The sequence below is a fragment of the Channa argus genome, chromosome 11 (assembly GCF_033026475.1).
Source record: "Channa argus isolate prfri chromosome 11, Channa argus male v1.0, whole genome shotgun sequence".
NCBI classification, from domain to species: Eukaryota; Metazoa; Chordata; class Actinopteri; order Anabantiformes; family Channidae; genus Channa; species Channa argus.
This window is the reverse complement of record NC_090207.1, coordinates 15,281,136-15,308,702: the sequence shown is the minus strand read 5'-3', so window position 1 is coordinate 15,308,702 and position 27,567 is coordinate 15,281,136. Positions and strand designations below refer to the sequence as shown.

The following is a 27,567-nucleotide window of genomic DNA, read 5'->3' as shown; positions in this document are numbered from 1 at the left end:
CAAGAATTTTTGAGTCGTGTTCATGGAAACACTGGCGTTAGCTCCCTATTAAATCATCCCGTTCTCATTGGATTTGGTTTAGCTCTAAATACACTTTAAGAAACTTCTTACAAACTACCTCCTTACAAAATGTATCTCGGGCACGACCATAGAGGTTTCCGGATATTATGTCTCCGGTGATGACTAGTTTATCTTATCTCTCTATCTCTCGGTGGACTCATCGCGTCCTCTGCCCACTCACCGGTGGGCGTGGACTATGCTGCTTCAGTAGGCGCAACGCTTACAGGGATCGTTATGCTCATCCAGAGGGCTGCGCAACATAGTCATAGATGCTAAGGTTACAATACGTAACCATCGTTTTTATTTTGAAATATACCGCACCGGAAACACTCGGCTGTTCTAGGCATCTATGTAATGTTAGCTCATTTCTGTTGTTTGAATCTTCCTCCCCAACCAAAGACTGCTAGCCTAACACAAAAAAGCTGCATACATCCGCCTTATAATAAGTATATAGCCCTGTTTCTGTTAATCATTTAAGTAATGTAGAATGGCGTCGGTTTTTGGGAAGATTGTCGTCGGTACTTATGTAGAGATAAAGCGCAGTGATGGTAAGTTTCACCATGTCATTTTTTTCCGTTGCACTGACCAAGTTGTGTTGTACTGAGATCTTTGTTGCTGCGGTGCTGTGTAATATAGCAACCGTTGTTCCCGGTTGCTGAGCATACGGCTCGCGTTAGCTGCACGAAATCGTTAACATTAGCTTTTAGAGCAGAATGCTTAAACTTGGCCAAAGCCCTTTGAATGAACCCTTTAGCAATGTTTGCTAGCTAACAATGACAATTCAGAATGCAGTTTGCGGTTCATACATATTATTAGCATAACACTAATAGTCGTCCGTTTGGATTTAAATTAAGCAAAAATACTAGTGCCAATGCTGCCTAGTTATATGAGAGGAGTGACAAACGCCGAGCTAGCTGAATTGCAAATCAAGCTAGCTTAAGTTAATGGTAATTTGACAGAGGGCAACATTCGCTCGTGAGCAGCCAAGCGCTAGCTGAACGGCTAACACCAGCTAATGTTGCCGGCATTGTCACATTTCAGCAATGTAAGGCTAATGCTGGGGTGAAACCTAAGCACGATCCATGTAGTTTCTGTAATTCATTTAGTTACGCCAAATGTTTGAGGAGCTAACTGGATTAGCTTTAGTTGTTATGGAAACCCTCTAGCCTTTTGTGTACAAAATCAAGTTAGGAGAATAATTTTTAACATTTGACGGGCCATCTGTTAATTTTAGTTAGCGATAGCGCCAAAGACAGACCTATGCCAAAGTCTTGGTGACCACCGAGATGGATTTTGTGGATGATAGTGTTTTTTTTTAAATGTTCTTAGCTAATTAGATCACTCTGTGACAAAGTGTTTTTATTTTAGATCATTTAATCCGATGAGAAAATATTGAAAAAAAACACAAACTGCAGTGTATGAAAGCCCTATGACATGAGAACTGTATTAAGCACCTAATGTTATCTTAACGGCCATGAAGAATACACCCAGCTTCTTAAAGGGTTAACAAAGAAGTAGACCAAGAAAGGGAGAGGCAGCTTTTTGTGTGATTCTTCTCTATGTGAATATTAGCTTTATTCTGCCTGACCTGTAGTGGGAGAGAATTGCTTAAGGGACAGGCAACTAAACATGACTGAAAGTTTTGTGTCATTAGCGTTAGTGCCTGTAGCATTAGGCTACGCCCAGTAATAGTACTTTGCAATATGCCCTTTACACAACAAATACTCTTTGGAACAAAAAAACTTTCAGAGCTAGAGGCACAGGTGTGTCTTTATTGACTGTACCAGTTGTTGATGATGTCCTTAACTCCATCCTCACCTAGACATTCGATTATACTTTCATCTGTACGCTGAAATCAAGGGAGAGTGTGGAAAAAAAAAAAAAACAGGCCCAGACAGTGAAGCACTCTTTTCTGCCCATTTCCCTGCTGGATGGTGATGCATCTAGAGCAGGGATTGCCCTCTCTGGGGGTTGGCGACAGAGCTGGTTCAAATTCAAGCCAGATTCAGGCTATTAGCCACCACCCCATCTGTTGCAGCCAGCTCCCATGGTTTTGCTATGACTCTTTGCATTTTATCCTTTTACATTCAGTCCTTTCTCATAGAGACTAATTGTGCTTAGTTAATAGGCAGCACCATAACTGCCAGTGTGTTCTCTACACACAAGTATGGTTCCTGTTTTGTCTAAGTTTAGGATTAGGGCAATTTATTATCTGGCATTATTTTATATGGATATATAATTTATGTTGTTAAAGCAGTTGAGAAACAAAGGCCACCTACCAGATTAGTTACTGCGGTCTGTATTTTCTGAAATTGTGACACATTGACAGTTTCATAAATAGGTGTCTTTAGTTTTGTTGTGAAACTGATGTTTAAGGCTTTGTTTCTGCAGGCAGGCTTAGCAGAGCTTGGAGCACAACCCCCCCCCCACCTAAGCCCCTTGGACTATCGGGAGGTGTCAACATACCCACCCGTCCAGATATTAGTCTTAAACTAGGACATGGTGGACAGTGCAGAAATTATCATTTACTATAGAACAAACCAGCATTTGACTTAAAATATAATATAGCCATAAGCATACAGTGTATATGTGAAGAAGAGGTAGACAGCACATCCTCCTTACTGAAATCTGGAGGGAAGTTAAATGTTTCCTTCATCAAGATGCTCAAAGTTTACAGCTACACAACAGTGTCTGTGGAACACATATGTATGCATTGTCAATGTCACTGGACATCTGCTGTGTTATTGAACCTATTTGAAGACTCTTTACTTATGCTTAAATGATTAATGATGAAATGTTACTCAGAGAGAAAGGTAAATGCATTTGATAAACACCTTTGGATTTTGACTAACCTCCTTTGGATTTGGACTATCCTAAAATTATCCTTTGTACACATTTGTAAATTTTGTAGTTTAGATGTGTCCCCTGCATGTCCTTTGCTGAATTTGGTGTGACTGTGTGCTCTATTGTTATTATACATTTTGTACTATTGGTAATGTTAAAAGTTTACAGTCTGTTTATGAGAAATTTCATTAAAGTGTGGTGGTTGATACAACAAGAAGCATTTTGCTTAGTCAGCATAGTTGTTAAGAAACCTATCCCGAATAATATTTATTTATGTCAAGCTTGATTATGGTTGTAAGTTGATTACTGTCTGTTCTGTTATTTCCATTAGAGTGGGAGGAACTAAAATGTATATATTGCAGATATGAAAGTGCTTTACATTTGCTCAACAGGTCCCAAATTTAACTCATAGTAACTAAGCAGTCAGACATGTTTACTTTCCTTCATTTCTTCTTTTTTTATTATTAACAAATAACTGTTAGCAGGGATTTAGAGAGCCTGACTTGACCCTCTGTTGTCTCTGTAAATCCTCTTGAGTGCTGCAGCCACCACTACAGCATAGTGTGCTCTCAGCAGAGGGATGACTCCAAGTACCACATGCTGCCTTTCTTGTTGCCAAGGTTTTTCCTTTATCCTACTTTGTCACAGACCAAGATTGGGTTAATTGGACTGATATTTGTTTCTAGCTGCTTTTCCAAAAGACGGTTTCCAAATAACAATGTAAAAGGACTTGGATGCACAGTCAGAAAGGTGACGAACTAAAGGAAAACTCGAATAAATAAGCAAATCAACATAGCAAACCAAGATGCCTTCGTGCAGACCACAAGGAGGGTGACACAATCTTTCTATGTTTAAAAATTATGTGAATCACATGACCAAGGTTTTACAGCAACCAGACCTTTATATAGTTAAACACCTGACTATATAAAAGATTTCAGTTAACTTGGGGAGTTATTGCCAAGGTCCATTGAAGCTGCTTTGGCAGCTTGTGTTGGCCTAATGCCTTTTTAACGTCTCCCATCAGTTTGAATGGAGTTGATGCAAAATGAGCTGTGTGTGTGTGTGTGTCTCCCTCTTTTTTTTTTTCTCTACTACCAGTTTTGCTATTTCTGCATTTTACTGATGTAAAACCATCATAAAATGTAGTCAAATGCTTAGCAGCTAGGAACACTAAAAGCATCGTTGCTCACTAGCACCCTGTGTGTCACTGAATAATGGATACAGGAACATAGTGTTTTCCTGGATGTACTGGAAATTTACAACATAGATTCAAATAGACAAAAATGGGCGGGTTGAGCTGAGACTCTACAGCTGGTATTATTACGCTGGAGAAAGGCATAGATGCTGGCAGCAGCAGCTGTGCTTGTTTCTGTTATCAGTGATTCTTTGGAACAGGTCATTAGCAACCCTCCATGGTCAGATTTGCCTCCCCCTGTAGCCATGCTTTCACATGAGACTATAAGGAACCAATTTCCTCATGGTGTTTAAGAAAAATAAAAATAATGAAAATGCAAAAATCTTTGTTAGTTACAGTAAATGTGAGCACAGACACTATTTGGTTTAGTAGGGTGACAGCAACAGACATTACACCTGTGTGCTGAGCTGTTTTTAGCTCTTTTCATTGACAAGTTAAGGCTGAGTCATATGGCCAAAATCACATTCACAATATTAATATATACACTTTCCCAAACTGATTTAAACTAAACTATAATTTATGACAAAGACCAAATTGTTAATGTACATAATGCATGATGTAATGTACAAATTGTTTTACTACAGGGTGCATTATTATTAATTTGTAATATGGTAATATAAGACCCTTTTGATGACACAATAATTAATCTGTAAAGTAACAGACAATAATATAGAGTCATTGCCAGACAATAACAATACAGACATATAATGGAAAACTGAAATTTGAATGCAGTGTTCAGTGGAGGATTTAAAACATGACAGTTTTTCAGGTTATTCCACCTTGTAGCATTTTCAAAAAGGCTGTATTTTACCACACCTGTATATAGGACTAATTCAGTAAGCAGGTGGTAATTCACCCTGCTAATATACCAGTCATTCAGTAGTGAAATCCAGTTTATGTATGTAGTGTAATATCTATTTTAATAGTAAAACCAAAGAAAGGAAATGCTTGGTATTATGTTATTAAATGTTATTATCATCATTGCTACCATTTTTTCAAATTGGTTTTCAAAACCTGATGACTTGCACAGCTTCTGCAGCTATTTTAAAGATTTGTTATTATCTTTGAAAACAGGGAATCAAGTAAGCACTGCCTTTACTTTTTAGTATTATTTTGACCGTCTGATGACTTGAATTTACCTCTACTCCCTTTTTTATTATTACTTTGACAGGACGTATACACCAGGCAATGGTGACCTCACTAAATGAAGACAACGAGAGCGTCACAGTGGAGTGGATAGAAAATGGAGACACAAAAGGAAAAGAGGCAAAATACCATTTATTATTACTCAAAGCTCCAGTAGTGACAGCAGTAGTGTGGCCTTATTTAGCAATGAATAATACATTCAGAGGCATTTGGGTAGTAATTACACAATCCTCCTGTATGCACGGTGGTTCCACCAGACATAACCATCTGTGTACTTACTATAACTCTGGCCATATCTCCCATACAGTGTACTGTAATAGAGTATCACACTACTCAGCAATGTAGCGTCATTGTGTTCTGTTTCTATTATACTATGTATTAATGTTTAAACTACTACCAATTAATTATATACTTGAGAAACAATACTTAATTAATTATTTAAGTATTTTATTATTCAATTAAATAGGACCATGAGGTCAGTATTTAATAAACTCAACATCGTCCCATGGTCCAAAGTTGTCTCTCTGGTATCAAATACCTTGTCCAGTCCTAAATGTAGCAGCTAAATATTCTTGGTTTTCTCATGCTTGCAGCAGCTGGCAATACTTAATCTTCTGGTATTTACAATTTTTAAAAACATATTTAACATGGAAAAATCTGTTAGACCAGTCAGACTTAAGACATATTATTTCACACAAAGATTCAGTGTTGTGAAATATGCTTTCACAGTTAGATGACAAACACAATACTTGTCTACTTAAAGTATTCAGTCAAGATAAACAAAGTTGTGTAGAAAGTTAAAAATGCTACTAATGTGAGCAACATATTTGGGAGGATCACTGAAGGGCGGCTGTAGCTCAGTTGGTAAGGCAGTTGTCCACGGACCACAGGGTCAGTGGTTTGATCCATGGTCAAGGCTATGTGTCGAAGTGTCTTCGACCTAACAGTCCATTCCCATTCCCAACCCCAGCTGATGACTTGCCCGGTAGAAATTGGGGATGGTTGCGTCAGGAAGGAAGGGCACTGAAAACTGTGCCAAATCAACATGCAGACGCTGACCCTGAACTCATATAGTAAATATACAGACACAGCATGCCCCTAAAGCTGTATGTGTATTACCATACATGTAGTGTATTTGGTACAAATAGTCCTCTATTTCTGTTCAGATTGACTTGGAGAGTATATTTGGACTTAATCCTGATGTTGCTCCAGATGAGGAGATTGTCCCTAGTCCAGAGACTCCACCCCCACCCACACCAACATGTGTGAAGGTCAACAAAATTGCCAAGGTAAGTACAATTGTCCTACATTAACTGGCCACAAATACAGTCAGTTTTCTCCTACCATCTTAAACTCTATTCATATTGTATGCATCTATGCCACTTGCTCAGGTAGTTACATGGCTGCAGTCTACTGGAACTTAAATATAACCAGCTAACTGGTTGCGTACACTTTGTGTGGCTCACAGTAGATTTTGGCTGTTCCAAATTGTCACATAAATGGTGGAATTATTTTGCTAAATATTACTGTTGTAAATTAAACTCTTAGTGTTTTCTTATTAATTTTCACATGATTAGATAATGTTGCTTAAATATGTTATTTTACATGCATAATTTACCATTTATTTGACTAGAATGGATTAGGGTTATGTAAGCCTGGCCTGTAACAACTTGACAATTGAAGTACTTTTTTATTTGGTATCTCCGATAAAGTAGGTACAGTATGCAACCTGTAAAAAAAAATTATTAGCACAAAAATAAAAAATACAGCAAGTTACAGCTTATGTCGTTTAAACCAAGCCTACTCTCATTGTTTTAATATATTGAAGATTTGAGGTTAAAAGTGTCAAAAAGGTAATAATTCTATTGTTTTAGTTTAGTTATCAAGTATGTTTTAGTTATCGAGTTAAAATTGTGTGTTAAACAAAATAAAAACAATGCAATGATTTGCGAATCTCATCAACCCATATTTTATTCAAAATAGAACATAAACAACATATCAAATGTTGAAACTAAACTAAACTTTCCATTTCATGGAAAATATTTGCTTATTTTGAATTTAATGGTTTAACACATCTGAAACTGCAGACTGGAGTGCAATAATTCCTCTGCTGTGAAGCCATCCTGTTGTGATGAATGCAGTATGTGGTTTAGCATCGTCTTGCTGAAATATGCAAGGCTTTCCCTGAAAGAGATGTAGTCTGGATGGGAGAATATGTTGCTGTAAAACCTCTATGTACTTTTTAGCATTGATTGTGCCTTTCCACATGTGTAAGCTGCCCACGCTACAGGCACTAATGCACCCCCATACCATCAGAGATGCAGACCTTTGAACTGTCCGCTGATAAAAAGCTGGATGGTCCCTGTCCTCTTTAATCTGCAGGACACAGTGTCCATGGTTTCCAAAAACAATTTAAATTTTTGATTGATCTGACCACAGAACAGTTTTCCATATTGCCTCAGAACTGTGTTCGCAGACAGGGATTTCTGGAAGTGTTCCTGAGCCCATGAAGTGATGTCCAATAGAGAATCAGGCCTGTTTTTCATGCAGTGCCACCTGATGGCCTGAAGATCACATGCATCCAGTTTTGACCTTTGGCCTTGTCCCTTGCGCACAGAGATTCCTCCTGATTCTCTGAATCTGTTAGATAGTGGGATCTTCAAAGTCTTTGCAATTTTACATTGAGGAATATTTTTCCGAAATTGTTCCACATTTTTTAGATGAAGTTTGTCACAGATTGGTGAACCTCGTCCCATATTTACATTCCTCTCTGAAATGCTCTTTTATACTCAGTCATGTTACTGACCTGTTGCCAGTTAACCTAATTAGTTGTCAAATGCTCCCCCATTTTTCTATGATTTGCAGCAATTACTTTTTTACCTTTTATTGCCCCTGTGGCAAATTTTTTAGATGTGTTGCTGCCATGAAATTCAAAATGAGCTAAGATTTCCATGAAATGTTAAAATATCTCAGTTTCAACATCCTGTATGTTGTTTAAGTTCTAATGTGAATAAAATATGGATTGGTGAGATTTGCAATCGTTGAATTCTGTTTTTATTTGTTTTGCACATCGTCCTAAAATTTTTTTAATTGGGTTTTTTTTTAAAATATATATATATATATATATATATATATATATATATATATATATATATATATATATATATATATATATATATATATATATATATATATATATATATATATATATATATATATATATATATATATATATATATATATATATATATATATATATATATATATATATATATATTATATATATATATATACACACACACACACACACACACACACACACACACACACACACTTTGATTTTGAAGGAACGGAGGCAATGGAAAGAAATTTAAGGTGTTTAAATTTAACAAGCTTTCATTAAACAAAAAAAGTAAAATTTTAAAATACTGTATTTACAGGTATAGGAAGGAATATCTTAGGAATCATGCAAGGCTATTCGTGGATGGAGTGCAGATAAATCAAGTTTCTCTCTTCTTTCATAGGAATACTAGTTGATGAGATGTTAAGTTGGAAAAGAAATTAACTGTTTATAATAAAACTGTTAAATCATCGGGAATCATCTGCCACCTACATTTTTTGATCAGTATGGCTTGTCCATTACGTTTTTATGTTTTTTGATTGGATTTATGATTTATCCTTAATTGATTATGTTGTTTGGGCAAGCACATACCCCTCTAATCTCCAAACTAATATAATCTGTTTTCTTTGATTTAATTTTGTGAACAAGTTTGGGGAGGTTCATGGTATAAGCTTGCAGTTTCTTGACCTCTTCATTCTTATTTCCTATGTGTGTTTGTACTTTTTTCTACTTTAATGCTGTTTTATTTGCAAAGAAACTAAACTAAAACTAAAATAACTATAATTGTTTTAGATCTCCAGTGGAATTAAGGTTTTTGTTTTTTTCTTCCAAGCATTTTGAAATTAAGAGACATGTCAGTAAAGTTGTATATCTGGCCAATGGATTTTAGTTGTTGTATGAACAACAATGGAGGTCTACAGAACAGACAAATGAGCTAATCCACTTTTCGGACTTACAGACATTACCTGTGAGTAGAGGCAATTCAATTCTAGTTTTAGTGTCAGTATGGGGGTTAGAAACATGATTTATGGAGAAAACATTATCTTTTGAGGGTTTTAAAGTCATCATAAGAAGTTTGTGGTCAGCATTAAGACAATATCAAATGATACAGAGATTCACCTAAAATTGGGGATTGTAGACACTTTAAGGTTGATCATAATCATTAGATCAATTACACCAACTGTAGCTTTTGTTTTTTTCTTGCAGAACCGTCGAACGATTGCACCCAAGAATGAAACTCCATCCAAGGACAATAGAGGTTTGTTTCATGCAGATTCTCTGGAAACAGATGAATAATATTCATAATATATTACTCTGAAATCTTTGAAGTTAATTTGTAAATTATATAAAAGGAATGAGGAGCATATGCAAAATATATAACTCACAAATGCTTCCAGATTGTTGAGGCCTTCTGCAGTATGTTACTGTGTTTCACACAATACTAACCTGTTACTTGATCAGTTATGATAAGCTGGCCTAAGTTGAATACAGAAGTGCTGTGTTAGCAGCATATAAGTCAAAAGTTCTCTTTTGACTAAAGATTTTGTTTTTTAGTGATTCCAACCCGAGCCAGACCCCTACAGCCTCCGCAACCAGAGCCAGCACCGCCACCTCCATCCCAGCTGCCTGCACAGCCCACTCAAGCCCAGACACAACAGCAACTTCAGAATGGTAGCATGATTGAAACAATTCATTTTTAACAAACTTGACCTTTTTGTTCTGTAGTATTTTTAGGCTAAAAATAACTGAGATCAGTTTATTTTTTTTTTTGTTTTTTTTAGTTTAATGTGTTGTCAAATGAATATTAACAAATTCAATCACATTTTAACATGTACAGCATTTTTGATTAATCAATGTAGGACCTATGAGCGCAACTATATATATATAGCTTCTCATGTTTTTTTTGACCACATATTTATCACAGAATCCTCACATCACCCCATATCAAGAAAGGAGCTTGGACAGCTTTGTATGTATTGCCTGCATGCTTCCCCTGCCCTCAGTGCTTAAAGCTGATTCTAATAGAGCTCCTGATAGAAGCTGAGTGTCCTCTAGTCTTGCAAGAAGATTGTACACCCCCATTGTCTGCCAAAACTATTCAGAGCTGTGGTGTGGTGTTGAAGTAGCACACATGCAATCCATCCAGCAGACAGGCTTTCTGGGCATTAAACAGGAATGAAAAAAAAAGTCTGTTCTGCTGTTTGACTGTCTTTTCCCTGTCTTGTTTCTACTGAGCCACACCGAGCATATGTGGAAAACCCTGTGCGCCACTCCTCAAGGCTCAGGCAGCAACAATAATCTTATTCTTTAGCCTCTATTCCTTCTAAACGCTCTGTGTTACTTAATGAGCTAAGAAGAGAGTGACGGAAATCCTTCCTTCTGTCTTCTTTACCCCTCAGCTCCCTCACTCTCTGCCTGTGAGACAGAGAAATGCAAAAGTAGTGATGTTGCTGCATCATTCTTCTACTACCTTTTCCCGGTGCTGACCAAGCTCATCTTCTCTCAGATTAGAGCAGTGTTTTAATCCCCCTGCTTTGATACTCTGGGTGTCTGGGAGACAGAAGCTAGTAGGAGGCCAGGATTGTACTATAAAGCTTCGGCTAGGCTTTCTGATGGGAAGCCGGGGTCATTGCAGCCAGCCTGTGCTAGATCAGATAACACTGGTTTTATGAACTGCAAAGAATCAGAAGTGGCTTTTACTCACATTTGCTAGTGAATGTTCTCTTTGTACAGTTACTAATCCTTTTTGATTCACCTGGAATAAGACTAATAAATGGGTTTGGTGTGGTGGAAAATTTGGAATAAACTTCTGGTTGGTTGAAATAATGTATTGAATCGTGGCAAATTTGAAATTTGTCGTACTTTCATTGTGATTGCAGTAATAAAAAGTGCATACTATAAATTCTTAGTGATGCATTTTAGTAGTTTCTCCCACAGTTCTGTTTCAGGATGCAGATAGATGGAGGAAATTAGGGGAGCAAGTTTTAAATGATCTATAAAGGCCTTTTGTTGGTTATGTAGAGAAAGGAGCCAGTGTTATACTGGAGGCACTATGTGCCAGACACTGCATCCTGGCCTGTGCTTGAGCATTATCACTGTTCTGCTTTTGAATATAACCCAAGGTCTCCATCTGTGTGAACGAAGAACAAGATAAAGGAAAGACTCGTTTAAAAAAAAAAAGAATACAGCTAAATCTGAAGGAAAAGACTCAGAATGTAGAGGAAACTGATGGGAAGAGGTATGGAAGAAGGCATATTCTGACAAAGGTAGTATAGTTACTGTTTCTCTTATGATGACAGCAAGGAGGAAGTCAAACTGTGTGAAGGAAGTGGAGAAACTGCAGGAGAAGAGAGAGAGGCGTCGGCTTCAGCAACAGGAGCTCAGGGAGAAGAGAGCTCAGGTACATCAGTGTTACTCAGATTTCCTAATTGAAAAGATATTTATTGAGTCCTGATGTTCCTGACATTGAGCTAGAAAATTGAAAGACATGAGAACAATTTCATTGTATATTAACCTGACATCCCATGCTGTCACTGTTTCTTTGTTCTCTTTCAGGAGGTGGATACCACCATCCCTAACTATGAAATCTTGTACATGATCCGAGATTTCAGAGCAAGTCTAGACTACCGGCCCCTGACCACAGCAGATCTGGTGAGGAGAGACTCTGGTTTCTTCTTCTCTCATTATTGTTAGATGTTGGCTCTCAGCAAAAAATAATGAAATGTCCTTCACTGTTGGAATGTCCAGATTGAAGAGCACAGAATATGTGTTTGTGTGAGGAAACGTCCACTCAACAAAAAAGGTGGGGTCCTGCGTTAGTAACAATATTGGTCTTGATAAGAGTCATTAAATTTACGTATTTAAAATGTGTTTCTCCAAAGTGTTAGAGCAATTGAAAGTCTTGCTTATGATATATTCCAGAGTTGACTATGAAGGATTTAGATGTAATCACCATCCCCAGTAAGGATGTGGTGATGGTTCATGAACCTAAACAAAAAGTGGACCTGACCCGCTACCTGGAAAACCAGACCTTCCGCTTCGACTATGCTTTTGATGACAGCACCGCCAACGAGATGGTTTACAGGTTTGTAACAAGTCAAAAAACTAATCAGGCTATTGGAGCTGTCTGTTTCTTAGGTTACACATGACTAGTCAGTTTGATGAAAATATTGCACTGTACTAAATTATTGACTAATTTGTTTTTTGTGCACACAATGGTTGGATGTTTTTTGTGTTTTTTTTTAACACAATATACTTTTACAGACAGAGTAGTAAATAAATGATGCTTTTTTTCTCCCTAATCCTGCAGGTTCACTGCTAGACCTCTAGTGGAGACCATATTTGAGAGGGGTATGGCCACATGCTTTGCCTATGGGCAGACAGGCAGTGGAAAAACACATGTAAGTCATATACACTGACTGCTTCGAAAAGTCACAAGCTCATGATTCATAAGTGATGCATGCACGTTGTTCCTGTTGAGAATTTGCTGTACTTAATTTGTCTGCACATTTTTACAAGTATTTCAAATTTTTAAATATTTACATTTTTTGAATACTCAATTGCCTATGTTTTTTTTTTTTAGACAATGGGGGGAGATTTCTCTGGGAAGAACCAAGACTGCTCAAAAGGAATTTATGCATTAGCTGGTAATTCAACTGTCTATGTTTTCTGTTATTTTGTTCTGGTGAGGAAAAGGGTTTCAAATATAATTTGTGTAGTTACTGTCTTTTAACTTGCTATGCTGACAGTTTTAGATCTTTTCTTGCAGCTCGGGATGTATTTCTCATGTTGAAGAAACCCAACTACAAGAAGTTAGACCTGCAAGTGTATGCAACCTTTTTTGAAATCTACAGTGGAAAGGCAAGTGCTATGTAACTATTTGTTATTTTTTAGGTTCTTTTTAAAGCAGTTAAAACGATGCTGACAATGTATATGTTGTTAGGTATTTGACCTGCTGAATCGTAAAGCTAAGCTGAGGGTGCTTGAGGACGGGAAACAACAAGTGCAAGTTGTTGGTCTTCAGGAGAAAGAAGTCAAGTGCACAGAGGATGTTCTGAAACTCATAGAAGTTGGCAACAGCTGCAGGTGTGACAGCTGAATCTCTGCTATTGGTAGCTCCAGAGACTGAATGTCTTTTATTTATTCAGTATATATTATTATGGTCCCATCATAAAAAAAACTCTCTTCTTTTTGTCCACCATGACAAAAGTTATAGTAGAATATGTTCATTGTTCATGACAAAAAATGGAAATTGACTCACATTTTGTGTCTTTTCCTTTGTTTTTGTTCACACTTTGTTCGTCTGCATCTCTTTGTCTTCTCACTCCCAGAACATCTGGGCAGACATCAGCCAATGCTCACTCTTCTCGAAGCCATGCAGTCTTTCAGATCATCCTTCGGAGGAAAGGGAAGATGCATGGCAAGTTCTCCCTTATCGACCTTGCGGGCAATGAAAGGGGGGCTGATACCTCAAGTGCTGACCGCCAGACACGTCTGGAGGGAGCTGAGATCAATAAAAGCCTTCTGGCCCTGAAGGTTTGTTGAGATGGAAGAAAAGTACCAGTATTAATGTTTGGTGACATTACTTTTTTAAATTTTTCCCCACATAATGTGTTCTATTGAGGAACAGTAGTAACATGCATCTCCATTTCTTGTTGTTTCAGGAATGTATCAGGGCTCTTGGGCGTAACAAGCCCCACACTCCATTCAGAGCCAGTAAGCTCACCCAGGTCCTAAGAGACTCCTTCATTGGGGAAAATTCACGCACATGCATGGTCAGTACATTCTTTACAAATAATCAATCTCCATGCTGTCATATCTCTTCCATAGCTTATATGAATCTGAATGGTCTTCTGTTGGTTCAAACAGATTGCAACAATTTCTCCTGGAATGACATCTTGCGAGAACACACTGAACACACTACGCTATGCCAACAGGTGGGAATATGTTGTCCTATAGTGATTTGGATCTTATCTGATCAATGCTGAATCCAACCAGTTATTTAAAGTTATTATTTTAAGTTATGAAACTATAGCTCCTTTAATTCAGTAGTAATGCCAGTGACATTTGTATAAGTTGAAATTAGCTGTACCACTGAAAAATGTCACTACCTAATGTCAGTAGCTCTGTTTAACTCTGTTGTATCCCCTCTCACTTCCTTTTCCTGCTTTGTTTCCCTTTTCTCTCCTGCCCTCTGCTCCTCTGTGCGCTGGTGCCGCTGTGTAGAGTGAAGGAGTTTGGGATTAGTCCGTCAGACATCCCCTTCTCCCAGGGCAGTCAGGGGAGTCGCTCTGACCACTCACCCACCAATACTTTTGAGTATGATGACTTTGCTGCTACCTCTCCCAGCAGGTCAAGCACTCCCTTAAGCACAGCACGGCATAGCACAGCAATGCATGCACACACAAACAATGCATTTGGTCCCTGCAGGTATATATTACATTATGATGCCGATCCATGAGCTCATTTTTACGGCTTGCGCTCATTTCATTTCTTATCCTTCCTCTCCTTCATCTGCATGATGTGACACTTTTCATTCTCCCGCCCTGTTTGATTTGTGCACTTTTATCTTGGACATTATCTTCTTTTTGTGTTTTGTTTGTTTTATTAGATTTTTTTTGCCACACCGATTCCTGAGGAACATTTCATTTTGTTCATGTGGGTGTGTCTGTTTTTGTTCTGTGTGATGCAATCATTGGTAGGGCCTGGGACAACTGTGTATGCTTGATGTAATTAGTCAGAACAAATACATGGCCTTTCACAACTTGACTTAACAAGGTTTGGTGCCTTAAAAGCAACAGAGCACAGTCGACAAAGCTGTTCAGCATGAGCATCCGTGTTAACCTATTATTTGAGCCAACTCTCAGCAGGCAATCCCTCTCGTGGTCCTAATTAATTAGCGCTGTACCTGCAGGTCAGGTGCAACATGGAAAAACCTTATCAGCTTTGTGAGGCCTTAGTAAACACAAGCTCTGAATGCATGTATCAAAAACGGCACCCTGTAACAAAATTAAACTTGGCCTATATGAGAATAAAGCTTATGCAATAATTACATTAGGGTTGTGGCACTGAAAGAACCATCTTTGCTCATGAATGGTGTCGGTGTTTTCATGATGCCACCATCACTGTTTGACCCGCAGTTAAGCCCACACCCTGAATTATACTGCGGCCATGCTCAAAAAGTGCCTGCCCTGTGAATTATTTGGTTCTGACCACCTCAAGGTCTCCCCTCTGCAGGGTGAAGGAACTGACTGTGGACCCCAACCAAGTCATGGACGGTGGTCGACCCAACATCCAAGCTGTCAACCAACTAGATTTTTTGGACGAGGAGTGGCTGAGTATCTCACCACAGAGAGATGACCTTAAACTGCTCTGTGAGCAGAATGTAAGTACACAGGGTCACTTCTTTTCGAGAAATGGACAGAAACATTTTACTCTGGTAATGGAGTGGGATATGTAGATAACTTCTTATATATAATAATATAATAATAATATAATATTATAATAACATATAATATAAGATCTCATAATGTAGCAGATAGTGTTACATTTCATTTTGTAGGGGAAAAATATTTACAAAATGATTTGGTACAGTCCATACTGAACAAAAGAAAATATATGGTATGTATGTATGTAAAACATAACCCACCCTTTTCTCCAAACTGCTATAAGTACACATGCACTTACACTTAGTGGATTGGAGTTTTGTTTGTTTGTTTTTAAGCCTGATATTAAATGAGTGTAAAGTAAAAACCTGTAAAATACAGGCATGTTTCAAGAAGCTAAAGAGCCTCATTGGCTATAAGAAAGTTATAAATGTGTGCTTTTATCTAAATTTCATACATTTAAACAGCGATATCTCCTGGAAGCCAGCTTTGATCTGTGATATCAAGAAAGGCTTCTGTCACTGCTTTAGGTTTTGTTGTTAGTAAAGTAATGTTATCTTTTTAAATATGTATGCCAGGAGGAGGAAGTATCTCCCCAGCTCTTCACCTTCCATGAGGCAGTGTCTCAGTTAGTAGAGATGGAGGAACAGGTCCTGGAGGACCACCGAGCTGTTTTCCAGGTCAGAACATAATGAAGAAAACTTGGATAAATTTCACTTCGTAATTTTTTTTCTGCCATTAGTTTTTAGGACTTTTCCAAACTTTTGAATGAAGGTGATACAATGTGTTGTGTTCTCCATGTTGTCCTTATATAATGTCATTCTTCTAACAAATACATGAAGGCTGTTATAATTAAAAGCTAATTCTTCTGTGTTGCCAGTACTCTTTCTTCTTGGGCTACGATTAACTTGTATGTTTCCACTGTGGGCAGGAGTCTATCCGGTGGCTGGAAGATGAAAAAGTGCTGCTGGAGATGACAGAGGAGGTGGATTATGATGTGGAGTCATACGCAACTCAACTAGAGCAGATTCTAGACCAGAAGATAGAAATCCTCACTGAGCTCCGAGGTATGACTAAAGCTGTGGACACACATTTTGGGACATTGCTGAAAATACATTCTGCTTCAACTAACACCAAAACCCTTTTTCTGTCTCCATCTCTCCAACCTCTCCTTGCCAGATAAAGTGAAGTCATTCCGCTCTACACTCCAAGAGGAGGAGCAAGCCAGTAAGCAGATCAATCCCAAGAGGCCACGTGCTCTTTAGAGACTGAAAAGATTTAAGTGGCACATGCAGACACATAACCACTGGATGTTTGGCACAACCTGGGCTGTCACTAGCACCTGTGAAAACACAAAAAAAGACTGATGTAACAACATACTCAAGGAATTGCATTTGTTGTAATCCCTCTCTTAACAAAACTGGGTGTCCACTCACTTCGATCCTGTTAGAAAACTTGAGAAGGAAAATAGTTTTGCTTCCTTCCTTTTTAGTATTTTTTTTTCAAGGAGATTGTTTAGTTTTCCTCTTTCTGTAATTCTTAAATTATTTTCTTTTATACTTGTTTGCACTTAAAACAAAATATTTGTTTTAAGCAGAAATCTTTATTGCACACATTTTAAGGTTTACTACACAAAACCAGTATTTGAGTTCCGCCCTAGCTGACATGTCTGCATGTGCACCCTGTGATTGCTTACTGTATCCATGTCACTGTCCTCAGTTTTCTGCTTTTGGGTCCTCAGTTTGCACTGTAAAGTCAAATCTCTTTATGAGCAGTCTGTTCATATTTCCTTTCTTCTCAGAGTTTTTACCAGTTTGGAGGAAGCCTTCAACTACAGTTGTGCTTCTTCTCTGTCTCTGACAGGTTTTTACATGTAGTTTGCGCCATGTCATTGTATGTGGCAGATGACTTAATTCTTAATATAAAACATTTTTTTTCACCTCAGTTTAACACTTTGTTATAAAAACGAAATTAGAAAAAACTGCTATTAATAAATGTATAGTGACGACCACGGCCGATCATTTTCAGTGTTTGCACCAGATGTAATGCTGGATGGATTAATTCGATTCATGTGTTTCATTTAAGTTTTGTGACGATTATCCAAATAAAAGGACTGAATGACTTCCAATAAGAGCCATCTTGTACCACCTTTGAGTAGAAAGGGATTAAGCTGTAAAACCTAAATGTAGAAGAACCACATCACAAATTTTGTAAACAATATTTTATGCAAAGATATCTTACTTTCAGAGGTGGCAGGAAACCAAGATTTACTCAAATACTGTACTAAAGTACTATTTTTAAGGACTTTACTGAATATTTTAATATTGTACTTTTACTGCACTACAATTCAGAGGGAAATGTATTTTTTTCTGCACTACATTTGACAGGTATAGTCTACAGATGTAGATTCTCAGTGGACAATATACAATTAAATTAATGTTAATTACACACTCACTGGCAACTTCATTAGATACTCCTGTACAACCTAATTCAATCTAATACAGTGGTTCTGCCATGAATTGGTGGTGGTGGAGTTGTACTGGAGTGCTTGGAGGTGGTTCTAATGTTTTGACCATCTTATTTAAAATCTACTACTATCCTTTCGGCTTATCCCATGAGTTCATTCCGCAGTGGATCATTGTCCGCATGTTGATTTGGCACAGTTTTTACGCCGGATGCCCTTCCTGACGCAACCCTCCCCAATTTCTACCGGGCTTGGACCGGCACTGCATCGCTGGGGAGGGGGGATGGGGCTGTTAGGGGTTCAGTGTCTTGCCCAGGGACACTAAGACATTTTTAAAATAAGGGGGCCAAAACATTAGAACCACCGATGTAATGCACTCCAATACAAGTCCACCGCCCAAATTGAGCTCAATAATAGTACAATTTCAGAAGTAGGATTGCTGAAGGTGTATGGATGTCCTTTGACACCAGTGGACTGGTCACAGTATGTGCAGCCAAAAGCACACACCTGTACATTCATTGTGACAGCTGATTCCTCCTGTAGCATCAAGGCAAACACTGTAATGTAAACTTATTAAAACATGTTAGACCAGCAGATACACATACGGAGTACTGGGCGAAATTGTAACTTAGCAACAATTTCAAAAGTACCGATTCCGATACAGACTTTCAAAATAAAATGTGCAACCTATGCATGTAGTTACACAGTGTAACCACCATACAGCAGTAATAGCCTGTGGACTGATATAAGCCAGGTGATTTGTTGCTTTGCCTCAGTCTAATGATGACGTCTTGCATGAGGTCACAACACTTAACAATTAATAGCACAGGGTCTAACACACAAAAAAGGATTGGATTCAGCCAAAACACAGCAGGAAAACAATGATTTTAAGAGGGTGTGCACACCCACACGGTAAATATTACTAAATGAATACATAAATATTTACTAATTAAAAGGTAGTAATTAGTAGATGTAGGCTTATAGCCTGCTACACAATTTTGTGAGAATCATATTGGCACCGAAAATTTAAACATTGTGGACAATGTTTTTATTTTAAGATACCACACATACTCAAAAAACACTTGTTTAATATTTGCCACATCCTTGATTTTTACATCATTCTGAAAACCTGTAGGTTGTGTCTAGTGTAATCATCCACCAGAGAATATTTCCAACAAAGGAGAAAATTGTGCACACACTGACAGGCCCTGTACCAACCCAATGGACTTGTAAACTTTACATCTCCAAGAGTCCATGCATCCCCAGTGGCATGTTGGTATTCATATGGGTAGCATAGCTCAATGTGAGCTCCTTAAATGCATCCTCCAATATTGTTTGTACATCCAAATATTTCAACATCTGAAATTCAGTTCTTCCAACCAAAGCTCAACAAGAGGAAAGATTAATCTATCTCTTTCATCTGCCCAATATACTCTGTCCTCCAATAATGAAAGCAGGGTTCTCACAGGTGGTTTCTTCAGTTCCCACTGCCATTTAAGAAAAGTGGATCCCTGCAGAGTTGAATGCATGAAGCAATCTGAAGGTGAAGAGAACACACCTCATTAAACACAACAAATCAGTAATTTGTTTTAATTTATTCGTTCAGGAAAATGAAACAAGCAGGAGATTTGCCCAGCTTACACCATGAAGTCATCAATGTCCATAGACCTGGCTCGTTTTTCATTGAAACCAGCCTCCAGTAAAATGCTCTCAATCTTCTTGCTGATGCTGAAGTCTGCTGGGACTTCCTACCAAGATGGAGCATACAATTCAAAATGGTCTATAAGTGATCTTAAATGTGACTTCTGCACTCAAGTGTGTAAGAAGGTGCAGCAATGAGCAAGAGTCGAACATGTCTGACAAAGTTGTACTCTGGGATTTTCACTCACCACATTATGTACAGAACAGTGAATTTTGTAATTCTTTTCAAGCAGCTGTTCCACTGCAGTAGACCTGTAAATTATAAATCAACATGATTGTCTGTCTTTTTTTAAACACGGTTGTTTCACACTGCAGGTGGAACATAAAATTGCAGGAACTCACTTGAAAGCTGCACTGAGGGTTTTGTTTTTCCTTACAAACGCTATTCTGACCAGGCCATCCCATTCCTTTTCAGGAGAAAAAATAACATTGATTAATGTTTAAAGTTTAGCTCTTGTTCTGCCTTCTCACTGGATTCAAGAGTCAAACCACACACATCTTACCTGGAAATTCACTGGAGGAGGAGGATTTTTGGGTTCTATTCGGACAACACTTGATTCAACTTTTGGAGGAGGGCGGAAATTATTCTTCCCAACCTGAGAAACAGGAAGACACGAGAACTGAGAAACAAAAGCCTGATGAAGATTTAGCATCTAAAGACAACTAGAGAACTGGTGCGAGCATGTGTGAAACATCCACTAGTACACACTGACCTTCATGAGGTGATCTACTCGAGCCAGCAGCTGTGTGTTAATGGACAATCTGCAGTACAGCTTGTCCCCAGGTTTGGCAACCAGTCTCATGGCAAACTCTCTCTGGAACATCAACACTGCACATCTGAACACAAGTAAATTAAAAAGAAGTGCTAAATGCTCAATGCAGACATGAGAAGAACACACACTTTCAATAGAACTCTAGTTGTTTCTTACCTGAAGAAAGGTCGATGCAGCAGAAGCTTGAAGACAAACGGTGATGAAATCTGCACGAGTAAGGGTTCTCGGGTTTTAGATAAATGTACTGAATGAGGCTGAATCAATTATACATACTGCCAAGGAAAACATGCCCTTACCTGGTAAGGTAAATTAGCCACACACACATCAAAAAAAGGCAAATCAGTTTTTAAAACATCTCCAACTAATATTTGAAGTTTGGTCTGCAGGGGTCTGTGGGGAAAAAAATAGATTTACTACAACAAAGTCACTTTTATTTAATTGCATATACTATGCAAATATATGGGGGTACAATGCAATTGTTTCCACTCACGTGCACTGTACTCGTTTCTGAAGTTCAGCCACCAATCTACAGTCCAACTCACAGGCCACCACCTGCAACAGCCGCAATTTCTGCTTACACTGAACAATTATTTTACAACTGACACATTTATCTTTTACGGATTTGCCCCATTACACAACATTTAAAGGAGCTACAGGTGAAGGATGTTGATCTAAGAAACATGACATCCTGTTGAAGTTTTAATTTTGTTTTGAAATCACATTAAATGCAATAGAAATGTGTTTGTGAAAATGGTGGCTAATGAGTACTATGGAAAAGGTTTATAATGACTTCTGACTAATATCGGGTTCAGCAAGGAGAAATTCTCAATACTGATCAATATCAGCCAATTTTAGTTTGCTCACTCAGCTAATTTGTTTCTTTTGGGGATAAATTAGCATTTATCCCATGTATGCAAAAACAAAAACAATTTTACAATCTCACCTTCTTGGCCTTTTCCAGCAGTTTCACTGTCATGTTACCAGTACCAGGTCCCACCTCCAGAACCACATCTGTTGGCCTCAGGGCAGCCTGAAAAGCACCAGACACAACGCATCATGTCTGTGTGCAGTCTTTCTTTAGAAGATGCTCTTGTGTTTTACTACAGTGTATTAGTAGTACAGCTTACCTTGTCAATGATGCCATTGACGACCAAAGGATTCTTCAGGATGTGCTGGCCGATGCCAGTATTAAACATGATCCCTGAAACAGCCGGCAAGTTGACAACAAAACAGTTACTTATTTGTTAAGAGCTTCTAGATAGATTCTCAACATAATTTGTCTACCACATTTGATTAAAAGATTTGTATACACAAAATAAAAATGAAAACAATATTTGATTACACGTAGAGAATGATATTCCAATACCGTCCTAAGAGTTCCGCAACTACTAACGCAGAAACGTTTTCAACTTGATTAACAATTACTGGTACTTTAGAGGGATCTTAACACACCGGAATAACCACAAGACACCAGAAGTCCAGCTAGTCCTAAACATGGCCATATCTACGTTTTGCAGTGGACCAGTGATAAAGGAACAGACGTGATAACTGCAATTAAATTAACAAGTGGTCTCTGACACTGACCAAATGGGATTGTGGTGTTCTCATATGATGATTAACTTTGGCTTTAAAGCCATTTTGAGCAGCCGACGGTGGTGTTTGCTAAAATGCTAAAGCTGCTTGGGTTAACGTACCTTGATTTTTGACCTCTACATGCTGCCTGCTTTTCTTCTCCGCCTTAACCTTCGGCATCTTGGTTTTATTACAATTAAAAATCCAGAAAACGAAATACAAACAATTATTTAAAAATACTTCTGGGATCGAAAAACACGTGTAAACTCCTTTTCTTCTTTGCTGACAGGATGTACAAATTAATCTCACTCCGCTTCACCGCGTGGGGCCCTCTAGTGGCAACTGAACGTTAAAAACACTGCTTATCAAATAAAGTATACATTAAAATAAAGAAACCCAGTCAATAAAAAAACAAAAACATTTCTGAATAACCATTCTTCAGTTTTAAATGTTTATTTGTTATTTATTGGACAATTAAGCACAGACACATAAATATAAGCGAATTAATTTCTTTCTCTATTCAGAGATAGGAAACTCCTCCAGTGTCATGGCAATGTCTCGAAGCTCTGGATCATCCAGCCAGTTTATTTTACAGGCCAAGAGGATGCCCTGAAAAAAACACAACCATCAATACACTAGCTGCTAGGTTTGTTGTATGCAGCCATCTGAACCTTGTACTGACACTATAATTTATTTTACACATTTATTGCATTATTTACCCTGAGGACATTCTGTGTCATGATGGTCATCTTTTTATATTTCTCCAGGTTTGCCTGACCTTTCTCAAACATTGCTTTGTACTTCTCTAAGTCTGGGTGATCTTTCTTCGACATCAACTCTTCCACGTCTTTCATTTTCTCGTGCGTGAGCCGTTTGATCTCTACACACAAGCAAAATGTTAGTAGCAAATTTGGTCTAATGTCAAAACAAATTACATACATAAAAGTCTAATATGACAATTCTGAAAACTAATTGTTAGTTACACATAGAGCACAGGAAAAACTTAGAATATACCAAGCCTTTTCTTCTGTATTTCTGTAATTTCATCCTGAAGATCTCTTGAATCCTGATAAAATAGCAAGTGAGGATTGGTTATTAAATTAACTATGTCGATTTGCATTAACAATAAAGGCAACAGGGCATTAAAAAAAAATTTAAAAAAGATGGGGATATAGTAAACAAGAAAGTGCTTACTTTCTGAAGTTGTTTTATATGCGAACAGAGAGCCATGGATCGATAACTCAAAGCTTTTAGTGCACTAAAAACAATCAAAAATTAAAGACTATAATTAAAAAAACATTTTTATAAAACAAAGCTGTGAGTTATCTCAGTGTGTTGTGAGTGGACATACTCAGCCTCTGAATCATTCTGTTCCAGCTTTTGTGCAATAGCATGCCACATCTGCATTCTGCAAGACAACAGTCAATTCGATGAATGGTAAAAGAGAAAAGAAATTTAGAATTCATCACCAAAACAAAATATTGTTCTGATGACCATGATCAGTTTACCTGTGTAGTGCCAATCTGCTGTTAAAATGATCTGCCTTGACTCTTTCCAGCTCACTGAAATATTCTGGTCTAGAACAATTCATTAAAAAATGATTCACTTTAATCCGATATGATAGATGATAGATCCAGATCCTTAGGCAAATTTCAATACTCACAAGTCTCTTTCAGCATCAGATGTGCTGCATGATCTCTTACTTTTTCCTGTTAGAGGAAATTTGATATTAATACTGTTTTTGTACTTCATGAAAATCCAATATTGATAGAAATATTGCATAGTTACATACCCACTTGGAGCTGCACTGCCATCTCAAAGCACTGGTTGGACATCTGCTGTTTGATTCTGAAAAGCAATGACGAGGATGATAAAATCACAGCCCTATGACAAGAGCTAATGTGTTTCAATGGCTGCAAGATAAAAATACATGACAAGGAAGTCTAACTAACTATGAATAAAACACTGTTTTTGTAAACAGATTAATAATAAAAGTGTTAAAGTAGATGAAGCTGATGAAGAACCTCAGCATGTCTACAGGTGAGGTATTCCTCTGCGTGGTGGAGCCTTCTGGGGTAGAAACATCATTTATTGCCACAGCCTCCATCTCATGGTTGAGGTTTCCTATATTGTCCAAGGGTTCCATCGCAAAACAGGGAAAATGCTAGTAGGGACAAGCAAATACAAAGAAAAGATAAATTTTATAGACCACCTAGGTTTGATTCAACTAATCATGTGCTATTGATTTTTTTAAAAAGAAATCCCAAGTAATACAGCATGTAGGAAAACGAATTTAAAAGGACGTAAAGTTTAGAGTCAATCTGACAGTACAAACGTGATCAGGCAAACATAACAAATATTGTTGTCAGAAACTATGAACTAGTCACCGTGAGGCAACAATGAAACAGTTACTTCATAACTCCCCTTTAGGTTATAACAGTTCAATAGTCAAGATAAGACTTTTGTAATAGGCAAAAAACAATGTAGCCACTGCATCTTAAGTAATCCTTCCCTCCAAAGTTTGCTTTTATGAGCAAAGTTAAAGCACAACTTAAAGCATAAGTTAACAACTAAAACGTTTTTTTCATAGTGTGACATTAAATTAGGACTTTACCAATAACTAGAGATTCTCAAGGTGGAGCTCTTTAGCTGCTTTACAAACAGCTGGGTAGATTAATCTACTACGATGGTTTGCAATTCATGAAATGATCATAAATTCTATAGCAGAGGCTGCTATTTTGTAGAAAATGTAAGTCTGCTGCAGCACGTTTTTATAACTTTACGTAGGGTTACATTTTTGTATGCAACAAAACTAACTGCAACACAAGTTACTAAGTAATCCAAACTTCTTACCTTTTTAATTGACGATAAAGTTGCGTGTATTTTGCATATAAATAAAAGCGTTACTAAATTTATTTCCAACTACAAACAACTCAAACAAAAATTACCTCTTTGGTCTGACAATTAACGTTATACAGGTTCTTTACGTTACGTTAGGCACCAATCACAGCTGCATTAACTATTTGCAAATCGCTGTTTACCGAAATTATCTTCCCCGGCTGTCAAAACAGCGTTAGTTTTGTTTAGAGCGATGTTTTTAAGCAGAAACCCGCCGGGAAGTGACGTCATCATTCATTCCTAAGAAATACTGCAGCGCCCCTTAGAGCCAGCCCCTGCCACGCTCCCAACATAAACACACAAACTGTTCAGTCTGTGTTATTATTTTTGTGTATGTTTGTATATTTAGTAAGCAGAGACATAAAACAGGCAAAATGAAGAAAATTAGAAATGACATATATAGTGAAGTTCTTATATTCACTTAAGGTAAGGAGAAACAGAGAAGATATGATTCACACATACCCTGCATATTTATTAAGTTATACAATACATTAATGTATAGGAGAGCATTGATATCTGTGCAGGCCTGGTTGTGAATGTAGCACGGACGAGTTTTCAGCAATGACAGAGAGCAAAAAGTGAAGGGTACGAAAACCAATCTGTTGGTGGTTGTGATGCTAAATACACAAGATGCAGTGTGAGCAGTTTTCTTCGTGAATTAACAAATGAACTTAATAAATTACCAACAACGTTGTGAAGGACCAGGCTTTTTATTTAATCATCTCTCTTATCAGAATGAGTTCTTACCTACAGTGTAAAACTAACAGGTCCCACCGAGATTTGAACTCGGATCGCTGGATTCAGAGTCCAGAGTGCTAACCATTACACCATGGAACCACGTGTAACTCAGCGAACGCTACGTGTTACGACTGACAACTGACTTTGTTTAATGACGTAGGCTGTTTGATAGCAAACTTTTCATTATGTGTTTCACTATGTGTTACCTTCGTCAAAAAACAGAGACCGACAATTTGTCACAAATTTATCGTTATTTAATGTGATTGAACGCCTTAGTTCCCACAGACCCAAAATAATTACACCTATGTAAAAATTTTGAAGTGCTTTATAAATCATATATCTTAAGCCTTTAACTAGTTTGTGTACAATTAGCGTGATTTTAAAATCGTGATTTTAAAGTTAAAGTTTCAAAGTATTTCTTATTAGGTATTTTATACTGGTTTTTGAGCTGCTTTTGTTATATCCAACAGAAACTTTGATTGAAAGTTTATTTCCATTTTTGTTTTGAAATATGTTTATTGGTTTTATTTTTTTTTTATGAATTGGTTTGTTTAAGTAAATAAAGCAAGATCTTCTCATGTAGAATTTAGTTTCATACATTTGAGATGTTTTAAATTTTTTAAGCGAACAAACGTGTGAAGTGTGGCCCTTCACTCAAAATCACAAGGTTCCACCGAGATTTGAACTCGGATCGCTGGATTCAAAGTCCAAAGTGCTAACCATTACACCATGGAACCACCGTGGAAAAGCTGACATAAACATGAGAAGAACAAAAATGTCTTTGAGCTGGTTTGTTAAAGTTGGTTTCTTTCTTTAGCTGATTTTAATTAACCATATGTCATAGTGAACTTGCATTAAAATTATTTAAATGCATAAACCCTAAATCAAATCTGTTAATGTGACATCGAAGGAGTGCGAGGACATTGGTCATTGGTCTTCATGGCTTTGCATCAGGTGGAGATATCAGCATAACGTTTTTGCTTGTTATTTTACTGGATTAAAGTGTTAGGGTGCTTTTGGCTGTAGGACCTTATTGGCCCTAAACCATGGAATAGTTAGAGCTAGGATGAAAAACATTGGGTCAAGTAGTAATGGTTCATTGTCCAGTTGCCAAAACAAGAAACAAAACAGAAGTTGTGCTTCACACATGCCAAAAGCAAAACTCACTTCATTGATTCATTAACTCACACCCCTGGTATTAAAGATTGAATAACCAAATAAACTGTGTTGTCAGCTGTTTTAAAAAGTAGAATATATTTGTTAAATATTGAGTTTGATAAAGCCACCAGGGACCTATTTAGGAATGTAAAGACCTTGCACCATCAGTTGTGGACTGAGCTTATCAAAACAAGGAAAACTCTGTTGGAACCCATTTCTCTCTCGCTATTATTAGAGGTGATGCACTCTGGTGAGGGACAAACTTAAATCTGCCTCATGACTGTGGCCATTAAAGGGGAATACAATTTCCATTTCTGTTCTCATCAACAGGCACTGTGTAAACAATGACAACTCAGCAGAGCTCTGCCACCACTAGTTCTCAACCAGATTGCTCGATGCATCTTTCTGTGGATACTTAACGGCATGTTTTTACAGTCTTTTCCTAACATTTATTTCATGGTTACTTTATTTTGTGGAAAGCATTGTTTTTGGATTACGCCTCATTCGTAATA

The 27,567-nt window shown here is 37.6% G+C and overlaps 3 protein-coding genes and 2 non-coding genes across 13 annotated transcripts; 1 reads left to right on the top strand and 4 right to left on the bottom strand.

Annotated features, from left to right (window-relative positions):
- Positions 1–297: 297 nt before the first annotated feature.
- Positions 298–17,690, top strand: LOC137136672 (kinesin-like protein KIF2A). Of its 8 annotated transcripts, none has more exons than XM_067522283.1 (22): positions 298–608; positions 5,271–5,365; positions 6,412–6,534; positions 9,573–9,624; positions 9,921–10,037; positions 10,291–10,335; positions 11,666–11,766; positions 11,922–12,017; positions 12,114–12,168; positions 12,288–12,450; positions 12,676–12,766; positions 12,949–13,012; positions 13,135–13,226; positions 13,309–13,451; positions 13,697–13,901; positions 14,030–14,140; positions 14,235–14,302; positions 14,592–14,795; positions 15,603–15,750; positions 16,330–16,431; positions 16,683–16,818; positions 16,931–17,690. In XM_067522283.1, the coding sequence occupies exons 1-22, from the start codon at positions 548–550 to the stop codon at positions 17,014–17,016; spliced, it is 2,358 nt and encodes a 785-aa protein (XP_067378384.1). In that variant the 5' UTR covers positions 298–547; the 3' UTR covers positions 17,017–17,690. The 8 variants fall into 8 exon arrangements, with proteins under 8 accessions (XP_067378384.1, XP_067378388.1, XP_067378387.1 ...); XM_067522286.1 differs by having other exon boundaries at positions 299–608; positions 14,592–14,684; XM_067522285.1 differs by having other exon boundaries at positions 299–608; positions 14,592–14,717.
- A 1,558-nt stretch (positions 17,691–19,248) lies between these two features.
- dimt1l (DIM1 dimethyladenosine transferase 1-like (S. cerevisiae)) lies at positions 19,249–22,569 on the bottom strand. Its single transcript, XM_067522291.1, has 12 exons — positions 22,384–22,569; positions 21,817–21,890; positions 21,633–21,719; positions 21,180–21,241; positions 20,986–21,079; positions 20,846–20,895; positions 20,630–20,753; positions 20,420–20,512; positions 20,259–20,323; positions 20,105–20,168; positions 19,857–19,963; positions 19,249–19,752 (listed from the first exon to the last, which is right to left on the bottom strand). The coding sequence occupies exons 1-12, from the start codon at positions 22,439–22,441 to the stop codon at positions 19,710–19,712; spliced, it is 921 nt and encodes a 306-aa protein (XP_067378392.1). The 5' UTR covers positions 22,442–22,569; the 3' UTR covers positions 19,249–19,709.
- Positions 22,570–22,701: 132 nt separating this feature from the next.
- Positions 22,702–25,369, bottom strand: cenph (centromere protein H). 2 transcript variants are annotated; one of them, XM_067521403.1, is made up of 10 exons: positions 25,210–25,369; positions 24,286–24,425; positions 24,054–24,109; positions 23,925–23,970; positions 23,770–23,838; positions 23,613–23,669; positions 23,456–23,519; positions 23,276–23,327; positions 22,981–23,141; positions 22,702–22,870 (listed from the first exon to the last, which is right to left on the bottom strand). In XM_067521403.1, exons 2-10 carry the CDS (start codon positions 24,405–24,407, stop codon positions 22,778–22,780), a joined length of 720 nt encoding a protein of 239 aa, XP_067377504.1. In that variant the 5' UTR covers positions 24,408–24,425; positions 25,210–25,369; the 3' UTR covers positions 22,702–22,777. The 2 variants fall into 2 exon arrangements, with proteins under 2 accessions (XP_067377504.1, XP_067377503.1); XM_067521402.1 differs by having other exon boundaries at positions 25,115–25,368.
- A 555-nt stretch (positions 25,370–25,924) lies between these two features.
- Positions 25,925–25,996, bottom strand: trnaq-cug (transfer RNA glutamine (anticodon CUG)). Its single transcript has one exon. It is a non-coding gene; the product is annotated as a tRNA-Gln (tRNA).
- A 566-nt stretch (positions 25,997–26,562) lies between these two features.
- Positions 26,563–26,634, bottom strand: trnaq-uug (transfer RNA glutamine (anticodon UUG)). The gene has a single exon. It is a non-coding gene; the product is annotated as a tRNA-Gln (tRNA).
- Between the last annotated feature and the right edge of the window lie 933 nt (positions 26,635–27,567).